The sequence below is a fragment of the Suncus etruscus genome, chromosome 9 (assembly GCF_024139225.1).
Source record: "Suncus etruscus isolate mSunEtr1 chromosome 9, mSunEtr1.pri.cur, whole genome shotgun sequence".
NCBI lineage: Eukaryota > Metazoa > Chordata > Mammalia > Eulipotyphla > Soricidae > Suncus > Suncus etruscus.
In genome coordinates, this window is record NC_064856.1 from 21,876,200 (window position 1) to 21,897,042 (window position 20,843).

Here is a 20,843-nt window from a genome sequence, read left to right on the forward strand (position 1 = left end):
AAATCCCAGCATTCCATATGGTCCAAATTGCCAGGGGCAATTTCTGAGCGCAGATCCAGGAGTAACCCCTGAGCACTGCCGGGTGGGACCCCAAAACAAAACAAACAAAAAAAGGAGTGATAGTTTAAAGAAGAATCTTAAAAAAGATAGGACTGGTGAGATAGCATAGCGTAGGACATTTGCCTTGCACACAGCCAACCCAGGCCAGATGGTGGTTTGATTCCTGGCATTTCATATGGTCTCTTGAGCCTGCAAGGAGCAATTTCTGAACACAGCCAGGAGTAACCCCTGTGCTCCACTGGGTGTGGGCCCCCCAAAAAAGAAAAAGAATGGAAATAACATTAAAGAAATTGGTAATAATTTTAGAACCTTTCAAGTGCTTTGTGACTTCTTATCCAAATGCTTATGAAAGCAGTGATAGAATGCATATTGCTATACTTGATAAAGAATTTCCTTTCAGGTCCCGGAGAGATAGCACAGCGGGCATTTGCCTTGCAAGCAGCCGATCCAGGACCAAAAGTGGTTGGTTCGAATCCCGGTGTCCCATATGGTCCCCCGTGCCTGCCAGGAGCTATTTCTGAGCAGACAGCCAGGAGTAACCCCTGAGCACCGCCGGGTGTGGCCCAAAAACAAAAACAAAAACAAAAAAAAAAGAATTTCCTTTCAGGGGTCTGAGTGATAGATAGCACAGCGGGTAGTGCATTTGCCTTGTATGTGGCTGACCTGGGTTTCAATCCTCAGCACCCCAGATGGCCCTCTGAGCCTCCTTTGCTCAGGGACAGGAAGTAACCCCTTAGCATTGTCCAGTATGGTCCAAAAACCAAAACAAATAAACAAAGAAGGTTTTCTTTCAGATTATATATGAAGTGTATGATAGAAAGTCTCCTATCCTCACTATTTAAAGAGACTTAAAGATGAAAATACTTTAAAAAAAATGAAGATAATAAACTGATTTGGGAGGGCCTTTTAAAAATGAATTTTTTTAGGATTTGTTAGCCATAAATGTTTGATATGTATACTTATTTTATATACCTCTGTAGAGAGGATTGTGTAAAATTTTCTAAGTTTCCCAGGCTGTCCTCCTACAGAGTAAGTATGGGATTTTTATTTGAGGGGGAGGGATCGTCCAAGGGTGCTTGGGAAACCTGCGGGGTAGCTCACCAAAAGATCATGGGAAACTGGGCCTGAAGTTCAACACAAAGACCTGAGAATGCTGTGCTACTGGAGATACCTGGCTACCCTGATGTCACTGGGGCCCTTCTGGGCCATACTTAGTGATGCTTTGGGCCTCTAGGGCTGTACCCAGCATGGGTTGGGATAACTTGGGGTATTTGGAATGTATCTCATCAGGTAGATTGTGGAATTGTGAATATATGCCCTAACCTCTATTCCATCCCTGCCCCATACTTATATTTTTATTCACTCTTTCCACTTTTCCTTTTCTTTTTTTGTGATTTATGCAGGTTAGTACAGTCTAGCTATGGAGCATGTGCTGTTGTTGATCTATGGTGCTTGCTCATTGGGGGAGAGAGACAGGGAGGTGAGGGAAGGACTCTTCCAGAGTAAGCAGGCCACACAGTTAAATATTAGGTTTGAGGATGCGATGTTGCTTGGACCTGGCAGAGCCTGTGACTTCTAGGACCATACTAGTAACACATAGGGAACGTGTAGTATGGGATTGAATTAGTACTAGTTCCCCAGCCTTTTCTTTTTATCCTGTTCCAATGCTAGCACATTCTCACTAGTCTGAGGCTATACTTCCTGGTTATGGTACATGGTCATGGAATATTTTACATTGTAGTGCTTGCCAAATGGTTGTAGCTCTTTGGAAATTCTTACAAATTACTGACTGCAGTATGGTTGGAAATTGTTTACAACACTAGAGATTGAAGACAGCTGAGTTTCCAGGGTCAAATCATAGAGCTGCCCATATTATGCTTTATACATGGGGAGACTGGGGACTTGAACTTGTGACCATCCTTGCTAGGCAGTTTTTCTAAGTAACACATTTCTATTTTTCTGGGCCTGGGAAAAGTGCTTTTTAATTTTTATCTCTGTTAACTTATCAGCGAGTTTAGGTAAAAAAAGACTGTTAACGTTCCAGTAAAATATGTTAAATGGGGAGGATTTACTTCTCCTGACACTCAGGTTACAAATTTTCTTTCAAATGGCGCTTCCAATTCTAGAAACGTGATTTGTTCTTAAATAAGTATTTTCTTACCATGTTTCTTTATAGGATGTTAAATTGAAAAAACCCAAGAATAAAGATAAAGACAAAAAAGTTCCTGAGCCAGATAGCAAGAAAAAGAAGCCGAAGAAAGAAGAGGAGCAAAAATGGAAATGGTAACATCTCAGTGCTGTGTTGAATGTTAGCTATTATTCTCATTATCATTAAGCAAGACTCGTTGAATTATTGAAATTGATAGCCTGGTACTTGGGAGGGAACAGTGTTAGTATTTAAAAGACTCTACCAAGGTGCTGGAGCAATAGCATAGATTGTAGGGCACTTGCCATGCATGCGGCTGAACTGAATTCAATCCCCAGCACCCTAAATTATATGGTCCTCGAGCATCACCAGGAATATTTCTTGAGCACAGAGCCAGGAGTAATCCTTGAGTACTGCCTGGTGTGGCCCAAAACCTAAAAAACAAACCAAAAAAAACCCTCTAGAACAAGTTTAAAATAAACCACTCCAGAACAATTTTAAAATAATGGTTTTTAGTGAAACATGAAGTAGTGAAAACATTGACTTATTTTCAACTTTGTTGATTTCAAGACTAGGTAACATCTTATTGAAAAAGAACTGTATGGGGCCGGAGAGATAGCATGGAGGTAAGGCGTTTGCCTTTCACGCAGAAGGATGTTGGTTCGAATCCTGGCATCCCATATGGTCCGCTGTGCCTGGCAGGGGCTATTTCTGAACCTAGAGCCAGGAGTAATCCCTGAGCACTGCCAGGTGTGACCCCCCCCCCAAAAAAAAAGAAAGAAAAGAAAAAGAACTGTATGAATAGACCTATGAATATATCGGAGTTTAGCAATGAAGAAAATTGTATTTAAAACATTAGGGTAAAGATAGATAATTGGAAAAATTATTTTTGGAAAATTTGCTTATATGTTTTAAAATTGGTTTCTAAACAAAACTAATTGACCATTTTATATTTATTAGAAGCTAGACATATAAGCAGACATGTAAGGAAATTATTTAAAATGTTGTACTTCAAAAATAAATCTTTTGTATGTTAAATAAACTCAAGCCCTTTGAATGAAAAAAAAATAGAATATAGTTTCTTCAGCTACAAATCTACAGATCAATATTAGTCTGTAGTTGTATGTAGAAAGGTTGAAAACCACTGCTATTGCAATGGTTATAATTAGTAGTCTTTGGACCAGTATGCATACGGTCCTGTATGCTGGTTCACAGGTATAGAAAGGTGAAGAGGGGCCAGAGAGATGGCATGGAGGTAAAGCGTTTGCCTTGCATGCAGAAGGACCGTGGTTCAAATCCTGGCATCCCATATGGTCCCCTGAGCTTGTCAGGACCAATTTCTGAGCGTAGAGCCAGGAGTAACCCCTGAGCACTGCCGGGTGTGACCCAAAAACCAAAACAAAACAAAACAAAAACAAAAAACAAAAAAAGGTGAAGAACATTGACCTAATTAAAAAGTGAGGAATGGTTAGTTCGTGAAAGAAAATTAATATGGGGTCAACTTCATAACCTAGTCAAACATGTCAAGATCTGAAAAGAAAGGATCTTTTTATTTTCTTTTAATGTCTCTAATTGGGAAAGATTAATACCAGTGTCTGGATTTTAGAACATAAGTTAAAAAACATGTTATCATTTTATTTATTTTGGTTTTGGGGCCAAACCCAGTAGCACTCAGGGGTTACACCTGGCTCTATATTCAGAAATTGTTTCTGGAAGGCTTGGGGGACCATATGGGAAGCTGGGGATCAAACTCGAGTTCATCTTAGATCAGCCACATGCAAGGCAAAATGCCCTACTGCTGTGCTATCAGTCCAGCTCTGGCATTGTTTTTTTAGGAGTAAAGAATCAGACAGATTTATGGAAGACAGTTATCACTACAAAGGTGGGGGGAGCCTCTGGTACTCAGGGTCTAAACCTGATTGCTACTGGTGCTCATCTGGGAGCCATATGCAGGGATTAAATACAACCCTATCATATACAAACATGTATACTAACCCTTCTATCTATTTCTTGGCCCCAAAGTTTATATTTTTTTGTCTTATTTTTCCTTTTCAGTTTTAATTGGGCACAGTGATTTGCAATACAAGTGTATTGTAAAGGTCACCATATTTTCAGCAAACACACAGTGTTAGAGCAACCACACACAGCATTAGAGTATTAGTTTTCCTCTGCCAGGACCTCTCAGCTTCTGTTGCCCTAAGATTCCTTTTGACAAATGTGTTTGGATGGGAAACATTTTTTTAAATTAACACATTGACTCTGGTGCATTATATTGGAAGTTCACACTTGAATATAGCTTTAACTAGTACAAATTTTGCTTAGAAATTTGAAATAGGGGCCCGAGAGATAGCATGGAAATAGGGCACTTGCCTTGCATGCAGAGGGACAGTAGTTCGAATCCCGGCATCCCATATGGTCCCCTGAGCCTGCCAGGAGCCATTTCTGAGTGTAGAGTCAGGAGTAACCCCTGAGTGCTGCTGGGTGTGACCCAAAAAAACAAACAAAAAAATTGAAATAGGGGCTGGAGCAATAGCACATCGGTAGGGCATTTGCCACGCACATGGTCAATCTAGGAGAGGCCTTAGTTGGATCCCCCGGACCTCCCTTATGGTTCCCCAAGCCAGGAGCAATTTCTAGCCGCGTAGTGAGGAGTAACCCCTGAGTATTACCAGGTGTGGACCAAAAAAATAGAAATTTGAAATAAACACTTAAAATTGTATTAATACATGGTTTCTGTTTACATGTTGAAAAATGTAAATGATCCTGAGCTATATAAATTAGAAAACATGACTATTCCTTTTGTCTCTTTATTGTATTCTCATTTTTCCTTTCTAGCTTTGAGATAATTACTTTGTATAATTGGGTGTGTATAGAAGTCCAAGGCATACACTGGTATCTGACTTTTGTAACTACAAACTATTATGTCCCCCAGCATATGAGAAAAGAGGAAAGGTTTATGACTGGGGAGGTTCATTTTGAGAGGAGCAGAGCTCCAGTGGTAGTGATGCCCAGCACATCTATAAACTTTCTTTTTTTGGTTTTTGGGCCACACCCTGCGGTGCTCTGGGGTTACTCCTGGCTATCTGCTCAGAAATAGCTCCTGACAGGCACGGGGGACCATGTGGGATGCCGGGATTTGAACCAACCACCTTAGGTCCTGGATCGGCTGCTTGCAAGCCAAATGCCGCTATGCTAACTCTTCGGCCCATTTTTTCGTTTTTGTTTTCATTTTTTAAATATGGAACACTTCACGAATTTGCGTGTCATCCTTGTGCAGGGGCCATGCTAATCTTCTCTGTATCATACCAGTTTTAGTATATGTGCTGATGAAGCTAGCACTATGAACTGGTTTTATTGGGGGGAATATAGTTGGGTTTAGAAGGAAAGTATATAAACAGAAAATTAGTAAAGAGAATTATGGACCTTTCAAGAGACCGTGTTTTTGTGTTCATTTTATGTCATTTTTTCCTTTGAAACTAATCAAAAGTTTATGTAAAAGTTTGGGGATAATTATTAGAAGATAGGAGAGTGATGAGTTAATTCACGAGCCTATTAATGATTCTCTGGGTTTTGTTGTGGGTGTTCAGTAAATGTTACATGAAAAGGTTTGCTTGTCATCTGCTGGTAACATTTCCTGCTGTTTGACCCCTTCCTTTACTACCTTGACTTTTATTAGGCTCTGAAGCAGATTTATTTTTAATCTAGTTCAGAATATTCTGGTCTGCTTTGGGTGTAAAATTAGGTCTAATAGCATATTTTACCTTCTGTAGTTGAAATCCTTTATCAGTATTGCCATTGTGGGTGAATTATCAAGTCTGGTTGATAAACTTTGAGAATATGTTTTGTTGAGAGAGCTTTCCCAGTGGTACTAGGGACCACTAGAGCTTCACTTGATGCTTCTCAAGAGTCTGTGGTGATGGGCATTGAACCTAGGGTCTTATGCATGCCTGGCCCTTTAGTTAGCATCCCAGCCCCCCCCCTTTTTTTTTGGTTTTTTTTTTTTGGGGGGGGGCACACTCGGGGACACTCAAGGGTTACTCCTGGCTATGCGCTCAGAAGTCCCTCCTGGCTTGGGGGGCCATATGGGAAGCCGGGGGATTGAACTACGGTCCGTCCAAGGCTAGCGCAGGCAAGGCAGGCACCTTACCTCTAGCGCCACCGCCCCACACCTCCCCAGCCCATTTTTAAATACATTTTAATTTCTTTTTTTTTTCCTGTGATCTTTGTTTTAATTGTATTAACTCTTTTTTTTTTTTTTTTTTTTTTTTGGTTTTTGGGCCACACCCGTTTGACGCTCAGGGGTTACTCCTGGGTATGCGCTCAGAAATCGCCCCTGGCTTGGGGGGACCATATGGGACGCTGGGGGATCGAACCGCGGTCCGGTTCGTCCTACGCTAGCGCTTGCAAGGCAGACACCTTACCTCTAGCGCCACCTTCCCGGCCCCTTTAATTGTATTAACTCTTTACAAATTTGTGCTGATGATCATCTCTACTAATGAGTTGGCAAAAGCACTGTTATCAATTACTTATAGGGATAGATGTTTAGTCACGTTTACTTTTGAATAGCTATTTAAAAGACAATTCTGAACATAAGTCTGACTTCAGGAAAGAATTTATAAACAAAATTTTACTCTAACTTGCCAGCTTAAATCTTAAAGCATCTGTCCTTAAGATCGTTTAAAACAGGGGTCTCAAACTCGAGGCCCGAGGGCCATTTGCAGCCCTTCGCGGCCAGCCTTCAAATATTGCAGTATTCGCGATTATTCGCTTACCGAATAATCACAATAAAAATCGCATTAATAAGAAAAATATTGCGGGCCCAGAGAGATAGCACAGCGGTGTTTGCCTTGCAAGCAGCTGATCCAGGGCCAAAGGTGGTTGGTTCGAATCCCGGTGTCCCATACGGTCCCCCGTGCCTGCCAGGAGCTATTTCTGAGCAGACAGCCAGGAGTAACCCCTGAGCACCGCCGGGTGTGGCCCAAAAACCAAAAAAGAAAAAAAGAAAAAAAAAAAAGAAAAATATTGCATTAAACATTTGCATACCCGGAGCAGTTCCATTCGGGGTATGCAAATGTTTAATGTGACTTTTTGCGATTTTTTTTCTTACTAATGCGATTTTTTTTTTTATTGCGAATGTTCGGTAAGCGAAATCCCTTATGCGACCCTGCCTCACCCTGACTTTGCCTTCTGCGGCCCCCAGGTAAATTGTGTTTGAGACCCCTGATTTAAAAGATGAGAAGTGGTAGGTATTTTTATTTGATACTATACATATATCACACTAAAACAGCTTTCGTTAAGTGAAAGACAATATTTTAGATATAGGGAATTTTTAAGTTGGCATAATTAAGAACAAAAAGAGATAGCACAGCGGTGTTTGCCTTGCAAGCAGCCGATCCAGGACCAAAGGTGTTTGGTTCGAATCCCGGTGTCCCACATGGTCCCCCGTGCCTGTCAGGAGCTATTTCTGAGCAGACAGCCAGGAGTAACCCCTGAGCAATGCCGGGTGTGGCCCAAAAACCAAAAAAAAAAAAAAAAAGAAAAAGATTTAAGGGTCACTGTCATCTTACCCTGTTTTTTCCTTTACTAACAACCATAAACAGTAAGTCTTCCTGCTCTAGGAGACAGTGATTTCCTTAATTTTTAGGCATATTAGGATAGCCAGTTATAGAAAACTATTCTCCCACAAGTATGTAAATGACAGCCCCATCTCTTGGACAGGTGAATGCGACCAATTAAGTTCAATCCTAGCTTTAGAAGGAGCAAAGTGATTTGCACTTGCTGACCTGGAATTACCAAATTCAAAAAGCTGTAAGTCATTTAAACACAAGCCAATCTTATTTAAATCAGGGCCATCCAACAAAAAAATATGCTTATGCCAGCCACTCATGATCTGAATTCTGATGAACGAGATGGAATTAAATATGGTACACATAAAAAAGTCATGAGACATTTTTGTAATAAATAAGGCAGTGCCAACTATTACTCATTAGTAGCCTTTTTGAGGTAAGCTATCAACTCTGCCCTCCCGGTCTTCTTAATGCCAGTGAAGATCATTTTTGTTCCAGGGATGTATTTCTTGGGGTTCTGCAAATACTCCATCAGCGTGTCCTCTCCCCAGGTGATGCCTTTGTTCTCGTTAGCATCAGTATAAGGGAATCCAGGTGCCTGACCCGTCTTCTGCTCAGACAGACCATGGAGATTCCGCCCAGTCTTGTGCTTGCCTCCTTTTGCAATGGTATGGCACTGAGCACACTTTTGGACAAAATCTTTTTGCCCTTCTCAGTATCACTCATCTTAGAATCTTACTTGCAGTCGCCGCATGGGAGCCAAAGAGACCAGCTCGCAAGTCCGCTGTCCCGCTCTTTTCACATTTTAATTTCAATGCTGATAAAAGTATGCTTCTAGATTTTAAAAGTAGAATATAGACATAGACTCAATGGACTCTTTGGCTTTTCTCTCACTGTATCCTGCCTGTTACACTCTGAAGCCATGGACCAGTCCTTAGTGATTCATCAAGGGGCTTAAATCGCAAGTACTACCATTGTTTGTATTTCTCTTGTTTGCCCTTACTCCCCTAGATCACTTTTCACTTTGTTCTTTATCCTTTTTGATAGGGATGAAATGCCTTTGTGGGCTTCTTTACTCAATCACATTTTCCTCATGTTAACAGTACTATAGGCGATGATAGTCCAGATCCATCTGTTCAATGCAGATTATCCCCCCTTTTTTTCCTGGGTGGTATCAGGGGGATTTCTCAGTGGTATTTGGGAATGGGGGGTTGGTCACTTCTGGTGATACTCAACCTGTTGATCCTAGCCTTCTGTTTGGAGCCACAAAATAATGCTGAGAGGCCACGAGGGTCACACCTTATAATGCTAAGGGACTTCAGGGAATTGAGGATCCAACTTAGAGTCTTGTGTATGCTCTCTGAGTCCATTTTTGGTTACCTATTATAATTGTTGGGACTTTGGGCTGTGCTTTGAATTCAGTCTGTTTGTGCTCATCTATTAGAGTCGAAGTTGCATATACTAAACAAGAAGACCTAGAAACTGGAGGACTGCTAATGTTTGGTGTGACTTTTGGGGGAGCCCCATCTTGCAGCTCTCAGGTTACTTTTACCTATGAGCTCAAGGGTCATTCCTGGCAGGTTCTCAGGGAACCATATTGGATGCCTGGGCTCAAACCTCGATTGGCTACCAGCAAGGCAAACACCCACCAAGTGTGCTGTCATTCCGACCCCAAGTGTGACTATTTTTAAGTTGATTTTTTTTTTTTTTTTGATTTGAGGGCCAGCCACATTTGGTAGCCAGCAGTTATTTCTGACTTTGTTCAAGATTGACAGTTGGTGGTCCGTGGGAGCCTCTGGTGTTGAAGACTGAACTACTTACATTACAAGCAGAGGTGTGACTTTAATTGGAGTTTAGAGTTTCTTTAAGTAAAGGAACATGTTGTAAAGGTAACAGCTATATATAAATTATGTTGAAAGTCCAGGATTTATGAATATTCTAATAGTGATATTTGTGGACTATGGATAAATGGCCTCCTCAAGCCAAAGAAACTACTTGATTTTAGAGTCATTCCAGAAAGTTAATACATACCTAGATTTCTGAAAATAATATATTTTATCATGTACTGCTTGTCAACTGTAAGGGGATTTGATATTATGAAGCTTACTTTTCCACTTGAAACATTTTTATGCTTCTCACACTGCCTCCTCAAGATTTTGTAATCAGGGCCCGGAGAGATAGCACAGCGGCGTTTGCCTTGCAAGCAGCCGATCCAGGACCAAAGGTGGTTGGTTCGAATCTCGGTGTCCCATATGGTCCCCCGTGCCTGCCAAGAGCTATTTCTGAGCAGATAGCCAGGAGTAACCCCTGAGCAATGCTGGGTGTGGCCCAAAAACAAAAAAAAAAAGATTTTGTAATCAGACTGACACTTAATGTCTGCATGTTTTTTCTGTTTTGTTGGGAAGTTGGTGGAGACCTAAATGGCCAGTAGTATTATATTTTATTTGAATGGTAACTTTTATTTATTCAGTGATGTTTACCTGTAGGGTGCTATTGTGTTTTTTTGTTTTGTTTTGTTTTTGTTTTTTGGGCCACACCCGTTTGACGCTCAGGGGTTACTCCTGGCTATGTGCTCAGAAATCGCTCCTAGCTGGGGGGACCACATGGGACGCCCGGGAATTGAACCACGGTCCTTCCTATGCTAGCGCTTGCAAGGCAGACACCTTCCCAGCCCCAGGTGCTATTGGTTTTTTTTTTTCTTTTTTAATATGGAATGCTTCACGAATTTGCATGTCGACACATCCTTGCGCAGGGGCCATGCTAATCTCTGTATCATTCCAATTTTAGTATATGTGCTGCCGAAGCAAGCATGGGGCTGTTGTTTTTAATATCAAATAGATTACAGTTCAACAAATCTCTTGTTTGTTATTTGGGGAGCGAGGAGGGCAGAGTTGGGGGTACATGTTTTCGGTCAACATTCAGTTGTACTTAGGGTTATTTCTGGCTCTGTGCTCAGATCAGGGATGACCATTGGTGGTACTTGGGGGACCGTATGCAGTACCACAGGCGGGATCAACTGCATGGAGAGTGCCTTATCTCCTAAACTAGCTCTCCAGCCCTCTTAATTATAACATGGTTATGTGATGCTGTTAAATAATGGCGTAATGGTAAGCAGCTTTCCCTTTTTTGTGTGTAACCATTAATCAACAGTCAAATTCTACAAAACAAATTCTATTTAACATTAGCTCTCTCTCCTTTCTCTTCTAGCTAGTAGTAACTGCAATTCTTTGGTATCTCTGTAAAATACTATGTATAATACATTATTTTGTGACTGGTTTTAAATTTTCAAGGATTATTCATATTGTAGTATATAAAATTTCTTACTGTTGTTTGGGTAGCAGAGCACAAGTAATGATGTTCAAGGATCATGTGCTGGGGAGTAAATCAAAATGTTGAGCAATATTCCTATATCTTAGCATTTTTCCCCTTTTAAAGACTAAATAGTATTCCATTCTATATAGAAACACATTTTGTTTATTCATCTGTTAATAGCAGTTTAAGTTGTATTCTATTTTTCGCAATTGTGAAATGAGTATTGGATATAAGAAAGGGTTTGAATACTTTAAGTTTTTTGGGTATATTCCTAAAATTCAAATTACTGGATTGTATGGAACTTCTGTTTACTTAGCATACTGTTTATACCGGTAAATGCATCAATTTATAAGCTTCAGCAGTGTTCCTTAAGCATTTTACAAGAATTGGTTTATTGTAGTCTCAGCCATTTGTGTCTTATGAGTTTTTCTTTCTTTTTTGCTTTTATTTTTAAACAGATCATTTTATGTGTGTGTACAGTGATATCATGAAATTGATTTAAATCACTAGTGATTTTTGATTTCTAACATCTTTTTAGAAGCTTATTGGCACTGCTCTCTTGGAGAGCAGGAAATGTATATGTCCTTTGCCTGTGTTTTAATTGGATTGTTTGTTTTTGTATTTGAGTTATCATTATTTATGTTTCCTTGTAGACTGGAAGTTCCCAAATTTACTTTGCCTACTGTCTCCTCAGAAAACACAACAAAACAACTCAGTATATCCTTTATTCTACCTTCTTTAAGCAAATAAACAAAAAATGCATCCCAGTTTTATCTGAGGCTGGTTGCCCAACCCCTGGGAAACACTAGATTACCTTTATCATTTGTGGGTTCTTCTTTGAAATACAGAAATATTTTGTAGTCAAATTCATTTTTTTTGTTACCTGTGCTTTTAGTATCATATCTAGGAAACTATTACTAAATCCCAGTGTCATGAAAGTATTACTCGTTTTTTTAAAAGGACTTTCATAGTTTAGCTCTTTGACTTATTTTAGTTTATTTTTAAAATGCTTTTTTGTTGTTGGTTTGTGTGTGTGTGTATGTATTTTAGTTTTTTTTTAAATGCTTTTTTGTTGTTGGTTTGTGTGTGTGTGGTTTTTGGGTTTCACCCGGTGTGTGTGTGTGTGTGTGTGTGTGTGTGTGTGTGTGTGTGTGTTGGGTCCCTGGGTGGAGCTTGTGTGTGTGGTTTTTGGGTTGCACCCAGTGTGTGTGTGTGTGTGTGTGTGTGTGTGTGTGTGTGTGTGTGTGTGTGTGTGTGTGTGTGTGTGTGTGTTGGGCCCCTTGGTAGAGCTTGTGTGTGTGGTTTTTGGGTTCCACCCGGCAGCGCTTAGAGGTTACTCCTGCCTCTAGGCTCAGAAATCGCTCCTGGCAGGCTCAGGGGACTATATGGGATGCAGGGATTCGAACCACCATCCTTCTGCATGAAAGGCAAATGCCTTACCTCCATGCTATCTCTCTGGCCCGAAAAGCCAAGAGTGTATTGAAGAATGAACTCCCCCCCCCCCCCCGGTTTTTTTTGGGCCACACCCATTTGACGCTCAGGGATTACTCCAGGCTAAGCGCTCAGAAATTGCCCCTGGCTTGTGGGGGGACCATATGGGACGCCCAAGGGATGGAACCTCGGTCCTTCCTTGGCTAGTGCTTGCAAGGCAGACTCCTTACCTCTAGGGCTACCTCGCAGGCCCCTTTAAAATGTATTTACTTTTGATTTGGAGCCACACCAAGGGGCACTCAGGGGTTACTCCTGGCTCTGTGCTCAGAAATCGCTCCTGGCAGTCTCGGGGACCATATGGGATGCTGGGAATCAGGAATCAAACTCGGTTATGATCTGGGGTTACTCCTGGCTATGTGCTCAGAAATCATTCCTGTCTAGGGGGACCATATGGGATGCTGGGGATAGAACCGGGTCCGTCCTGGATCAGCTGTGTGCAAGGGAAACGCCCTACGGCTGTGCTATCTCTCCTGCCCCTATTTTTAAAATTTAGTATAAAATAAGGACCTGCTATTTTGCATATGAACATCAGTTTTTCAAACACTTTTGGGAAAAAGATAATACTTCATTTAATAGTTATCGCACTTTTAGCAAAATATTATTGGACTAGTATGTATTTTTGGTTTTATAGTAAGCAGTATTTTATTGAATTTTTATTCACAACTTTTTAACTTCGTATAAAACATTGCATTTATAAAATGAAGTAGAAGACTGCATATTGACTGTTAGAAAGATTCTGTAGTGCTTTAAATATTAGTGTCAGTATAAAGATTAAATTTATTAAAATGCTCTATGTAAGAGAATTGAACTGATTCTTCAAAAATAACAGTGATCAGAATGTAATTCTAGAACACTTTCTCATTTTCTATTCCTTTTTTATTTAAATACCATGGTTACAAGGTTGTTGATACTAATTTTTTTTTATCACAGATAAAGTTGTTCATGATTGAGTTACCGTCATACAGTGTACAAAGACCTTTACCAGTGCCCAATTTCCTATCACCCTTCTTGATGCCCTCTTCCTTCCTACCCACCCTCCCCCATCCTCTTCTGGGGCAGGCATTTTACACATACCTTTCTCCTCCCCCTCTGCTTTTTCTTCTCCCCTTCACTCCCTCCCTCTCCTCTCCTCCCTTTTTAATTTCCCTCTCTCTCACTCTCACTCTCCTTCTCTCCCTCCCTCCCCTACTGGTTTGCACTACTGGTACTAAAGGGGTTTTCTTTATTTTATTTTTTATTTTCTATTCTTAAGTAGTAGACTCATTTACCAAATGAAGTATGTGAACCTTAATGGATCTTAAAATCAAATACATTTCTTATATAAATGGAAGAAATTTGGATCTAGGTATTCGTGCACATCTAATTTTATTGGGTGGGATGATAGTATTAAAATCATTACTAAATCTTTTGGGGGGCGTGGCTTTTGGGCCATACCCATTGATGCTCAGGATTATGCTTGGCTATGCGTGCAGAAATCGCTCCTGGCTCGGGAGACTATATGGGGAGCTTGGAATCGAACCCAGGTCTGCCCTGGGTCAGCTGCGTGCAAAGCAAGCGCCCTACTACTGTGCTTTCGCTGTGACCCCCTAAATCTTATTTTTATATAAATCTTTTATAGACATGTTTGCAGAAATATTTAAAGGTTAACTGTCATAAATATGCAGTTTGCTTTGAAATTATTCAGAAAAAATATGAAGTTGCTTTTGAGTGGTAGGTATATGGTTTTTTCATTGTATTTTGTTTTTCTGTATGTTCTTTTTTTTTTTTTTTTTTTAGTTAAATGCCTTTAATGTTTCTGCTAAGGGCTGGAGAATGTAGCAGAGCACATACCTTATGTGTATGAAATCCTGTTTTGTCATTAGTGTGTGTACCCCCTAACCTCTACTGTGTGGTGGCTTCCACAAAATGCTGCTACTTAGATTGAGATGTTGGTGTTTGTTAGATCACTCTGGAGCCTAACTATGGGTTTTTTCACACTGTATGGAGTCTTGTTATTGAATGTGGGAGGCATGAAAAATCTTAGTCTTTAAAAACATTTCTTAATGATTGTCAGTCCATGTTTGATTACTAAATTATTTATTTTATTACTATATTATTTTATATGTCTAGGGTTATGTAAACACTTCTTAGGCCATAAAAGAAAATTCTTTCCCCCATAGGGTTGCAAGTAAAAGTTTTAAAGATGGCCTGCTCTGGCCACCTTGTAAGTACCGTAAACTTAATAAATATCCTTTCTCCCCCATTAGCAGTTTACATTTTTGTTTACTTTTTTCATAGGATTGTTTCCTCCTATACCTTTACTTCATGATTTACTTCCAGGAGAAGTACCAATAACACAAGTACTACCTCTCTCATTGTATATCATTGTGGTTTATTGTTATCTCATTGTGGTAAAACATGTTTCTGTTTCCATAGCCCTCATTTGTTTTCGAGTCCCCAGAATGGTGATTGTTGCTGTTATTGCTCAACTTTGTATTATTGAAATATATTTTCCTTTACTATGAGTATTACATTTTTTAAGGTGTTTTGATTTTCAAAATAAGGATGCTAATTTCATCAGGCCTTGATTCTGAGGCTACTGTCATTCCAGAGCACTAATTAATTTGGCACTTAATAGGTGTTAATCTCTACATTAGATAAATTGTTCACTAAATGAGATTGAATCTTGTCTTTTAAAGGTGGGAGGAAGAGCGCTATCCTGAAGGCATCAAGTGGAAATTCCTAGAACATAAAGGTCCTGTATTTGCTCCACCATATGAGCCTCTTCCAGAGAGTGTCAAGTTTTACTATGATGGTGAGTTGTTCCAAAGTTCAGTCCATGGTAACAAAAAATTTTCTATTTAGAAATAGAAAATGAGGAAGGTTTTGTGCTTTATAATCCATTTTATTTCATTATCATTGTATGGTTTGGGGGGAAAGATCATCAAGTGTTGATTAATCTTTTAAGGTTCACTTGGTGCTAAATATTCAGTGTGAAAGGGGCTGTTAATGTTAAAAACTTCAAAATTGCTATCATTGGTACTTTTGTCCTTGGGTTGAAGTATTTGAACCTCTTTAACATTCCTTTTATTGGTAGTGTAACAGACTAATCTCTCGTTATAAGAGACTATCCAGAAATAGCTACGTATTGGTTCTCAAAAAATCTTCTGTGCTTAAGGTGAGAAGTGGTTTTAGTTACTTTTGAGTCAAGTGTATAAGCAACTTTGAGAAATAATGGATAGGAAAACTGCTGGGAAAATGTTAGTAGTGAGCTCTTGGGGTTGGCTTGTTTTTCAAACGGGTTTCAGGACCATGATCATAAGTCTAAAGGTAGCTCCTTATATGGAAAGTCAGGCTAGGTCTTGCAAGTAGGGAACATATTAAACTTGGCAAGTTAAAAGTTATTGAAACTATTCAGTGTGCTTGTAGTATTGCCTAACCTATAATCTCATGGAATTTGCAATTTAGGAGGAAACTGTAGTCTTTATGACAAGTGCTAGTAGTATCAGATAAGCATTCTGACCTATGTTGACTATTCATCTCACAACAGGGTTCTAGTGTTTGTCCCTTATAGGACTCAAAAAGCCTAGAACCTTGGAAGAAGGAAAATAGTTTTAAAGTGGTCTTCTTTGTCCTAGTTGGGCTTAGCAGAAGCTTAGCTGGTAAAACTTAACTCAAGGTTTAAAGTGATTTGTATATAATGCTGGACATGCTAGTCTTTGGATTTCTCTTTTCAAGATGGGGACCAGTTGTCATGATCTCTTTCAATTCTTGCGTATTTTCATCATTATGGGATGCATAATTTCTCAGCTGTTCTTTCCTCTGGAATTTCTCTCCTTTGTATAAACTTGTGTTGTACAATATGAAAGTGTACAATATAAAAGCCATATTTGACTTCTTATTCTAGAATTTGCCAGAGGGGGCTGGAGAGATAGCATTGAGGTAGGGCATTTGCCTTGCATGCAGAAGGCGGTTCAAATCTCAGCATCCTATATGGTCCCCCAAGCCTGCCAGGAGTGCTGCTGGATGTGACCCAAAAACCAAAAAACAAACAAAAATTTGCTGGTGAGGGGGAGGGCACGGGCTGATTGAAACAGTGAATTGCTTCCTTTCTAAGAATTTCTAGTTTTCAGATCTAGCTTAGTTTCCTCTTCTGGAACGCAGTTTTTTTTTTTTTTCCACAGAATACAACCATTGCCAGGAACCTTCAAGTTATTCTCCCACAGCACTGCTGCTGGGAATTGTCATTTTGTTTTGTGACAGCTCATTTAAAATAGCATCAAGCCTATTGGAACAGCATTAAGTCAGATTACTCAATCTCCCCACTTCCCCTCTCCAAATACTCTTGGTATTTACATTCTTTGATTTCTTTGCAATTTATTTCATTGAATTATTAGTGATATAATTTTTTCTATGATATTGAAAGCATGTATAACTTTGGTGATAGGTGGAATATGTTCATGGGGATGGAGGATTCTGAAACCGTGGAAAGCCAAGTCTGTAATGTTAGACTAGGGATAGGGATGGGTTAATGAAGGGAAGCAGCGCCACCTGTTGTTAATATGGGTTCCAAGCCATTTGTTTGATCAGTCTTGACAATTGGAAGTTTTGTGCTACTATAATTCCCTGCATCCATACCGTGAGAACAGTTAACTTTCCAACTAGTAAAATGACATATTCAGAGTTTTGAAATGCATGCTTCAATTTTCTATAATGACTGAAAATCCTTGGTGAATTGCTAATAGTAAGGCAGTGAAATAGTATTTAACCTCACTTTTAAATACATAAGCTAAATGATATTACTAAGCCCTAAATTATTTCCAGATGGTGTTGAAAGAACCATAATTTTCAAGAAAAACTGAAAATTATCCTTAAGAGTACTGGTTTAAAAAAAGTACTATATTTGAAATATTTCTAGCTGTTTTTCATTTATTACTTTATTAACTAATATGGTACACAAAACCCATTCAGATTTTCTGGACCAATTAGCAGTTTGCATTGTGTAGGCATAGGATTTATTTTGAAAACATCAGAATGTCAGGAACCCCAGTTATCTTAGATGAGTCCTGTTTTCTTTTCCTAAAAGAGGCATCCTCATAGTGTCTATCTCACAGAAGTTCATCTTAAACTGATGTGTGGGGCTGTGTGGTGGCACTAGAGGTAAGGTGCCTGCCTTGCCTGCACTAGCCTTGGATGGACCACGGTTCGATCCCCCAGTGTCCCATATGGTCCCCCAAGCCAGGAGCGACTTCTGAGCGCATAGCCAGGAGTAACCCCTGAGCGTCACCTGGTGTGGCCCAAAAACCAAAACAAAAAAAAACAAAAACAAAAACCTGATGTGCGATGTCAAGCCACATGGCTCCTAAAAGAACATACTTAATTGGTTTGGTGGGTTAGAGTGGGACCTTAGATTATCCAGTGTGTGTGTGTGTGTGTGTGTGTGTGTGTGTGTGTGAGAACATACTTAATTGGTTTGGTGGGTTAGAGTGGAACCTTAGATTATCCAGTGTGTGTGTGTGTGTGTGTGTGTGTGTGTGTGTGTGTGTGTGTGTGTGTGAGATTTTTGGGTCACACCTGGCAGTGCTCAGGAGTTTTTCCTGGCTCCGTGTGTGTGTGTGTGTGTGTGTGTGTGTGTGTGTGTGTGTGTGTGTGTGTGTGAGAGAGAGAGAGAGAGAGAGAGAGAGAGAGAGAGAGAGAGAGAGAGAGAGAGAGAGAGAGAGAGAGAGAGAGAGAGAGAGATTTTTGGGTCACACCTGGCAGTGCTCAGGAGTTTTTCCTGGCTCCGTGCTCAGAAATTGCTCCTGGCAGGCACAGGAGACCATATGGGAAGCCGGGATTCGAACCGATGACCTTCTGCATGAAAGGTAAATGCCTTACCTCCATGCTATCTCTCTGGCCTCTAGATTTTCCATTTCTAAGTGCTTCGATCATTGTCTGTGAATAATACTTTTTGAGTAGCATTGTTCTTGAAGAAAGCCTCATTTAGACTTTCATATGGAATATGAAACCCGGCAGTGCTCAGGGGTTACTCCTGGCTATCTGCTCAGAAATAGCTCCTGGCAGGCACGGGGGACCATATGGGACACCGGGCTTGCAAGGCAAACACCACTGTGCTATCTCTCCGGGCCCTGAAAAGAGGCTTTTTAAAGCAAGAGCAAGCATCCCTCTGAGGATTTGACTTTAAAAGACCAATGAAAATGACTGCTTGCTGAAGGAAAAAGGAAATTACTTATCTTCCTTAAAGCTACCCATGCACCCCTCCCATCATCCTTGTCCTGAACAGTCACCTTTAGAAAAAAATCACTATCATAGTCTCCATAGAGTGGCCTAGGTAAAAGGAAGAATTTGGACAAATAGAAAAATGCACTATGTTTTTGTTATTACCACATGTCATCAGACCTTGGGAGGAAACGAAAAATTTATTGTGGAAGAGGTCTTCAAAGCTCAATGTTTATACTGAGAACATGAATATTATACCTCACTTTTTGGAACCACTTTTCCCTCTAGGTAAAGTCATGAAGCTGAGCCCCAAAGCAGAAGAAGTAGCTACGTTCTTTGCAAAAATGCTCGACCATGAATATACTACTAAAGAAATATTTAGGAAAAATTTCTTTAAAGACTGGAGAAAGGTATTGTAGTTCATTTATTGCACCTTTCAAAAATATCAATCAGCTACTAAGTAATAAACTGTAATTTTACTGAAAAATTCCCTAAGTGAAGTTTGAATTTTACCAATTTTATTATGTTAAAAAGTTGTGCAGGCTTTCTTGTTTAAAGGGTTGTTGGTGTTTTTGTTTTTTTGTTTTTTGTTTTTTGTTTTAATTAGATTAGATCTAACAGAAAACCTTAACTCCAGTGAAGAAAAGTTTTCTCTCTACAGGACTTTCTTCTTTCTGCTGTTACCAAGAGAGAGATGTTAGCATGATATCCTATTCCCTCTTATCTCCTGCTCATTTACTTTATATGCTGTTTTTGAAACCACAGTCTATAGTTGACCTTTTAACCCTTTCAGTGCCAAAGATCAAACCCAGATCTTCATGCATTGCAATGCAGTGCAAATGTTTTACTGCAGAGCTACATCCCTGGATCTACATAGTTGATCTTATTTTTATTTATTCTCACTTTGAATGATAAGGACAGCATAAGTTGAATTTTACATTTTGGCAATGTTCCAAGGAAGCCTAGAAAACACATGAAAGTTGCTTTTATAGTAGTTCATTTTAAACTTTTTCCTTTTTATTTCACATTTTATATAGAATGAGTTATAGAAAGGTTCTTTATTTCCCCTCAAACATGAATTTAGATTGACCTCCTATGAGCTCTTATCTCTCCAGACACCTTTGAAAAATAAGGTGCTTTGCATAATCTCAAGGAAAACCAAGGGTTTATTATTGTATTTACCTTTTTTTGCTTATCTTCCCCTATTGACTAGGAAATGACTAATGAAGAGAAGAATATCATTACCAACTTAAGCAAATGTGATTTTAACCAGATGAGCCAGTATTTCAAAGCTCAGTCCGAAGCTCGGAAGCAGATGAGCAAGGAAGAAAAGCAGGTATTATAGAATTTCAAACCTTTGCAGAGTATTGGAATAGTGATTAAGTTCATCTGCTTTTCTTCTTCCTAATTCTTTGAATGTATATATACAGGGGTCTCAAACTCAATTTACCTGGAGGCCACAGGAGGCAAAGTCCTTGAGTTCAAACTCAGTAGTAAGCCTTGGACATTGCGGGGTGTGACCCAAACAACTAAAATCTAGGGCAGAGCCACAAAATGTTGTACGGAGGACAGCAAACGGCCTGCGGGTCACGAGTTTGAGACCCCTGATATATACAGCATTAGTGATTTTGTATGGCTATCCACTAAGATTTAGGATTCTAAGCCTAGTAAAGTTAATATTTTTTCTAAGAATTTAATATAGACTGAAATTTATGAACAAGTACTTGTGTACATTACTAAGTTCAGTATAAGAACCTTGGAATCCGGGCCCGGAGAGATAGCACAGTGGCAAGATGCAGCGTTTGCCTTGCAAGCAACTGATCCAGGACCAAAGGTGGTTGGTTCGAATCCCGGTGTCCCATATGGTCCCCCGTGCCTGCCAGGAGCTATTTCTGAGCAGACAGCCAGGAGTAACCCCTGAGCACCGCCGGGTGTGACCCAAAAACCAAAAAAAAAGAACCTTGGAATTCCACTTGAAACCAGCCAATAACTACAATAATATAGTAATAAGCATGTGAAGTTTAAGCCACAGTGGCTCTTTCTAATATTAGAAATTTAATGCGGATAAT

At 39.8% G+C, this 20,843-nt stretch overlaps 1 protein-coding gene, 2 non-coding genes and 1 pseudogene across 3 annotated transcripts in view; 1 reads left to right on the forward strand and 3 right to left on the reverse strand.

Annotated features, from left to right (window-relative positions):
* TOP1 (DNA topoisomerase I) overlaps window positions 1–20,843 on the forward strand; it is a 119,592-nt gene that overhangs the window by 67,105 nt on the left and 31,644 nt on the right. The window contains exons 8-11 of the mRNA XM_049779170.1: window positions 2,237–2,343; window positions 15,255–15,370; window positions 19,063–19,184; window positions 19,988–20,110. Coding sequence (XP_049635127.1) covers window positions 2,237–2,343; window positions 15,255–15,370; window positions 19,063–19,184; window positions 19,988–20,110 — 468 coding nt within the window. The remainder of the gene's footprint in view (window positions 1–2,236; window positions 2,344–15,254; window positions 15,371–19,062; window positions 19,185–19,987; window positions 20,111–20,843) is intronic.
* Window positions 5,439–5,545, reverse strand: LOC126019762 (U6 spliceosomal RNA). Its single transcript, XR_007499386.1, has one exon. It is a non-coding gene; the product is annotated as a U6 spliceosomal RNA (small nuclear RNA).
* On the reverse strand, window positions 8,186–8,499 carry LOC126017490 (cytochrome c-like; annotated as a pseudogene).
* LOC126019972 (U6 spliceosomal RNA) lies at window positions 10,476–10,584 on the reverse strand. Its single transcript, XR_007499568.1, has one exon. It is a non-coding gene; the product is annotated as a U6 spliceosomal RNA (small nuclear RNA).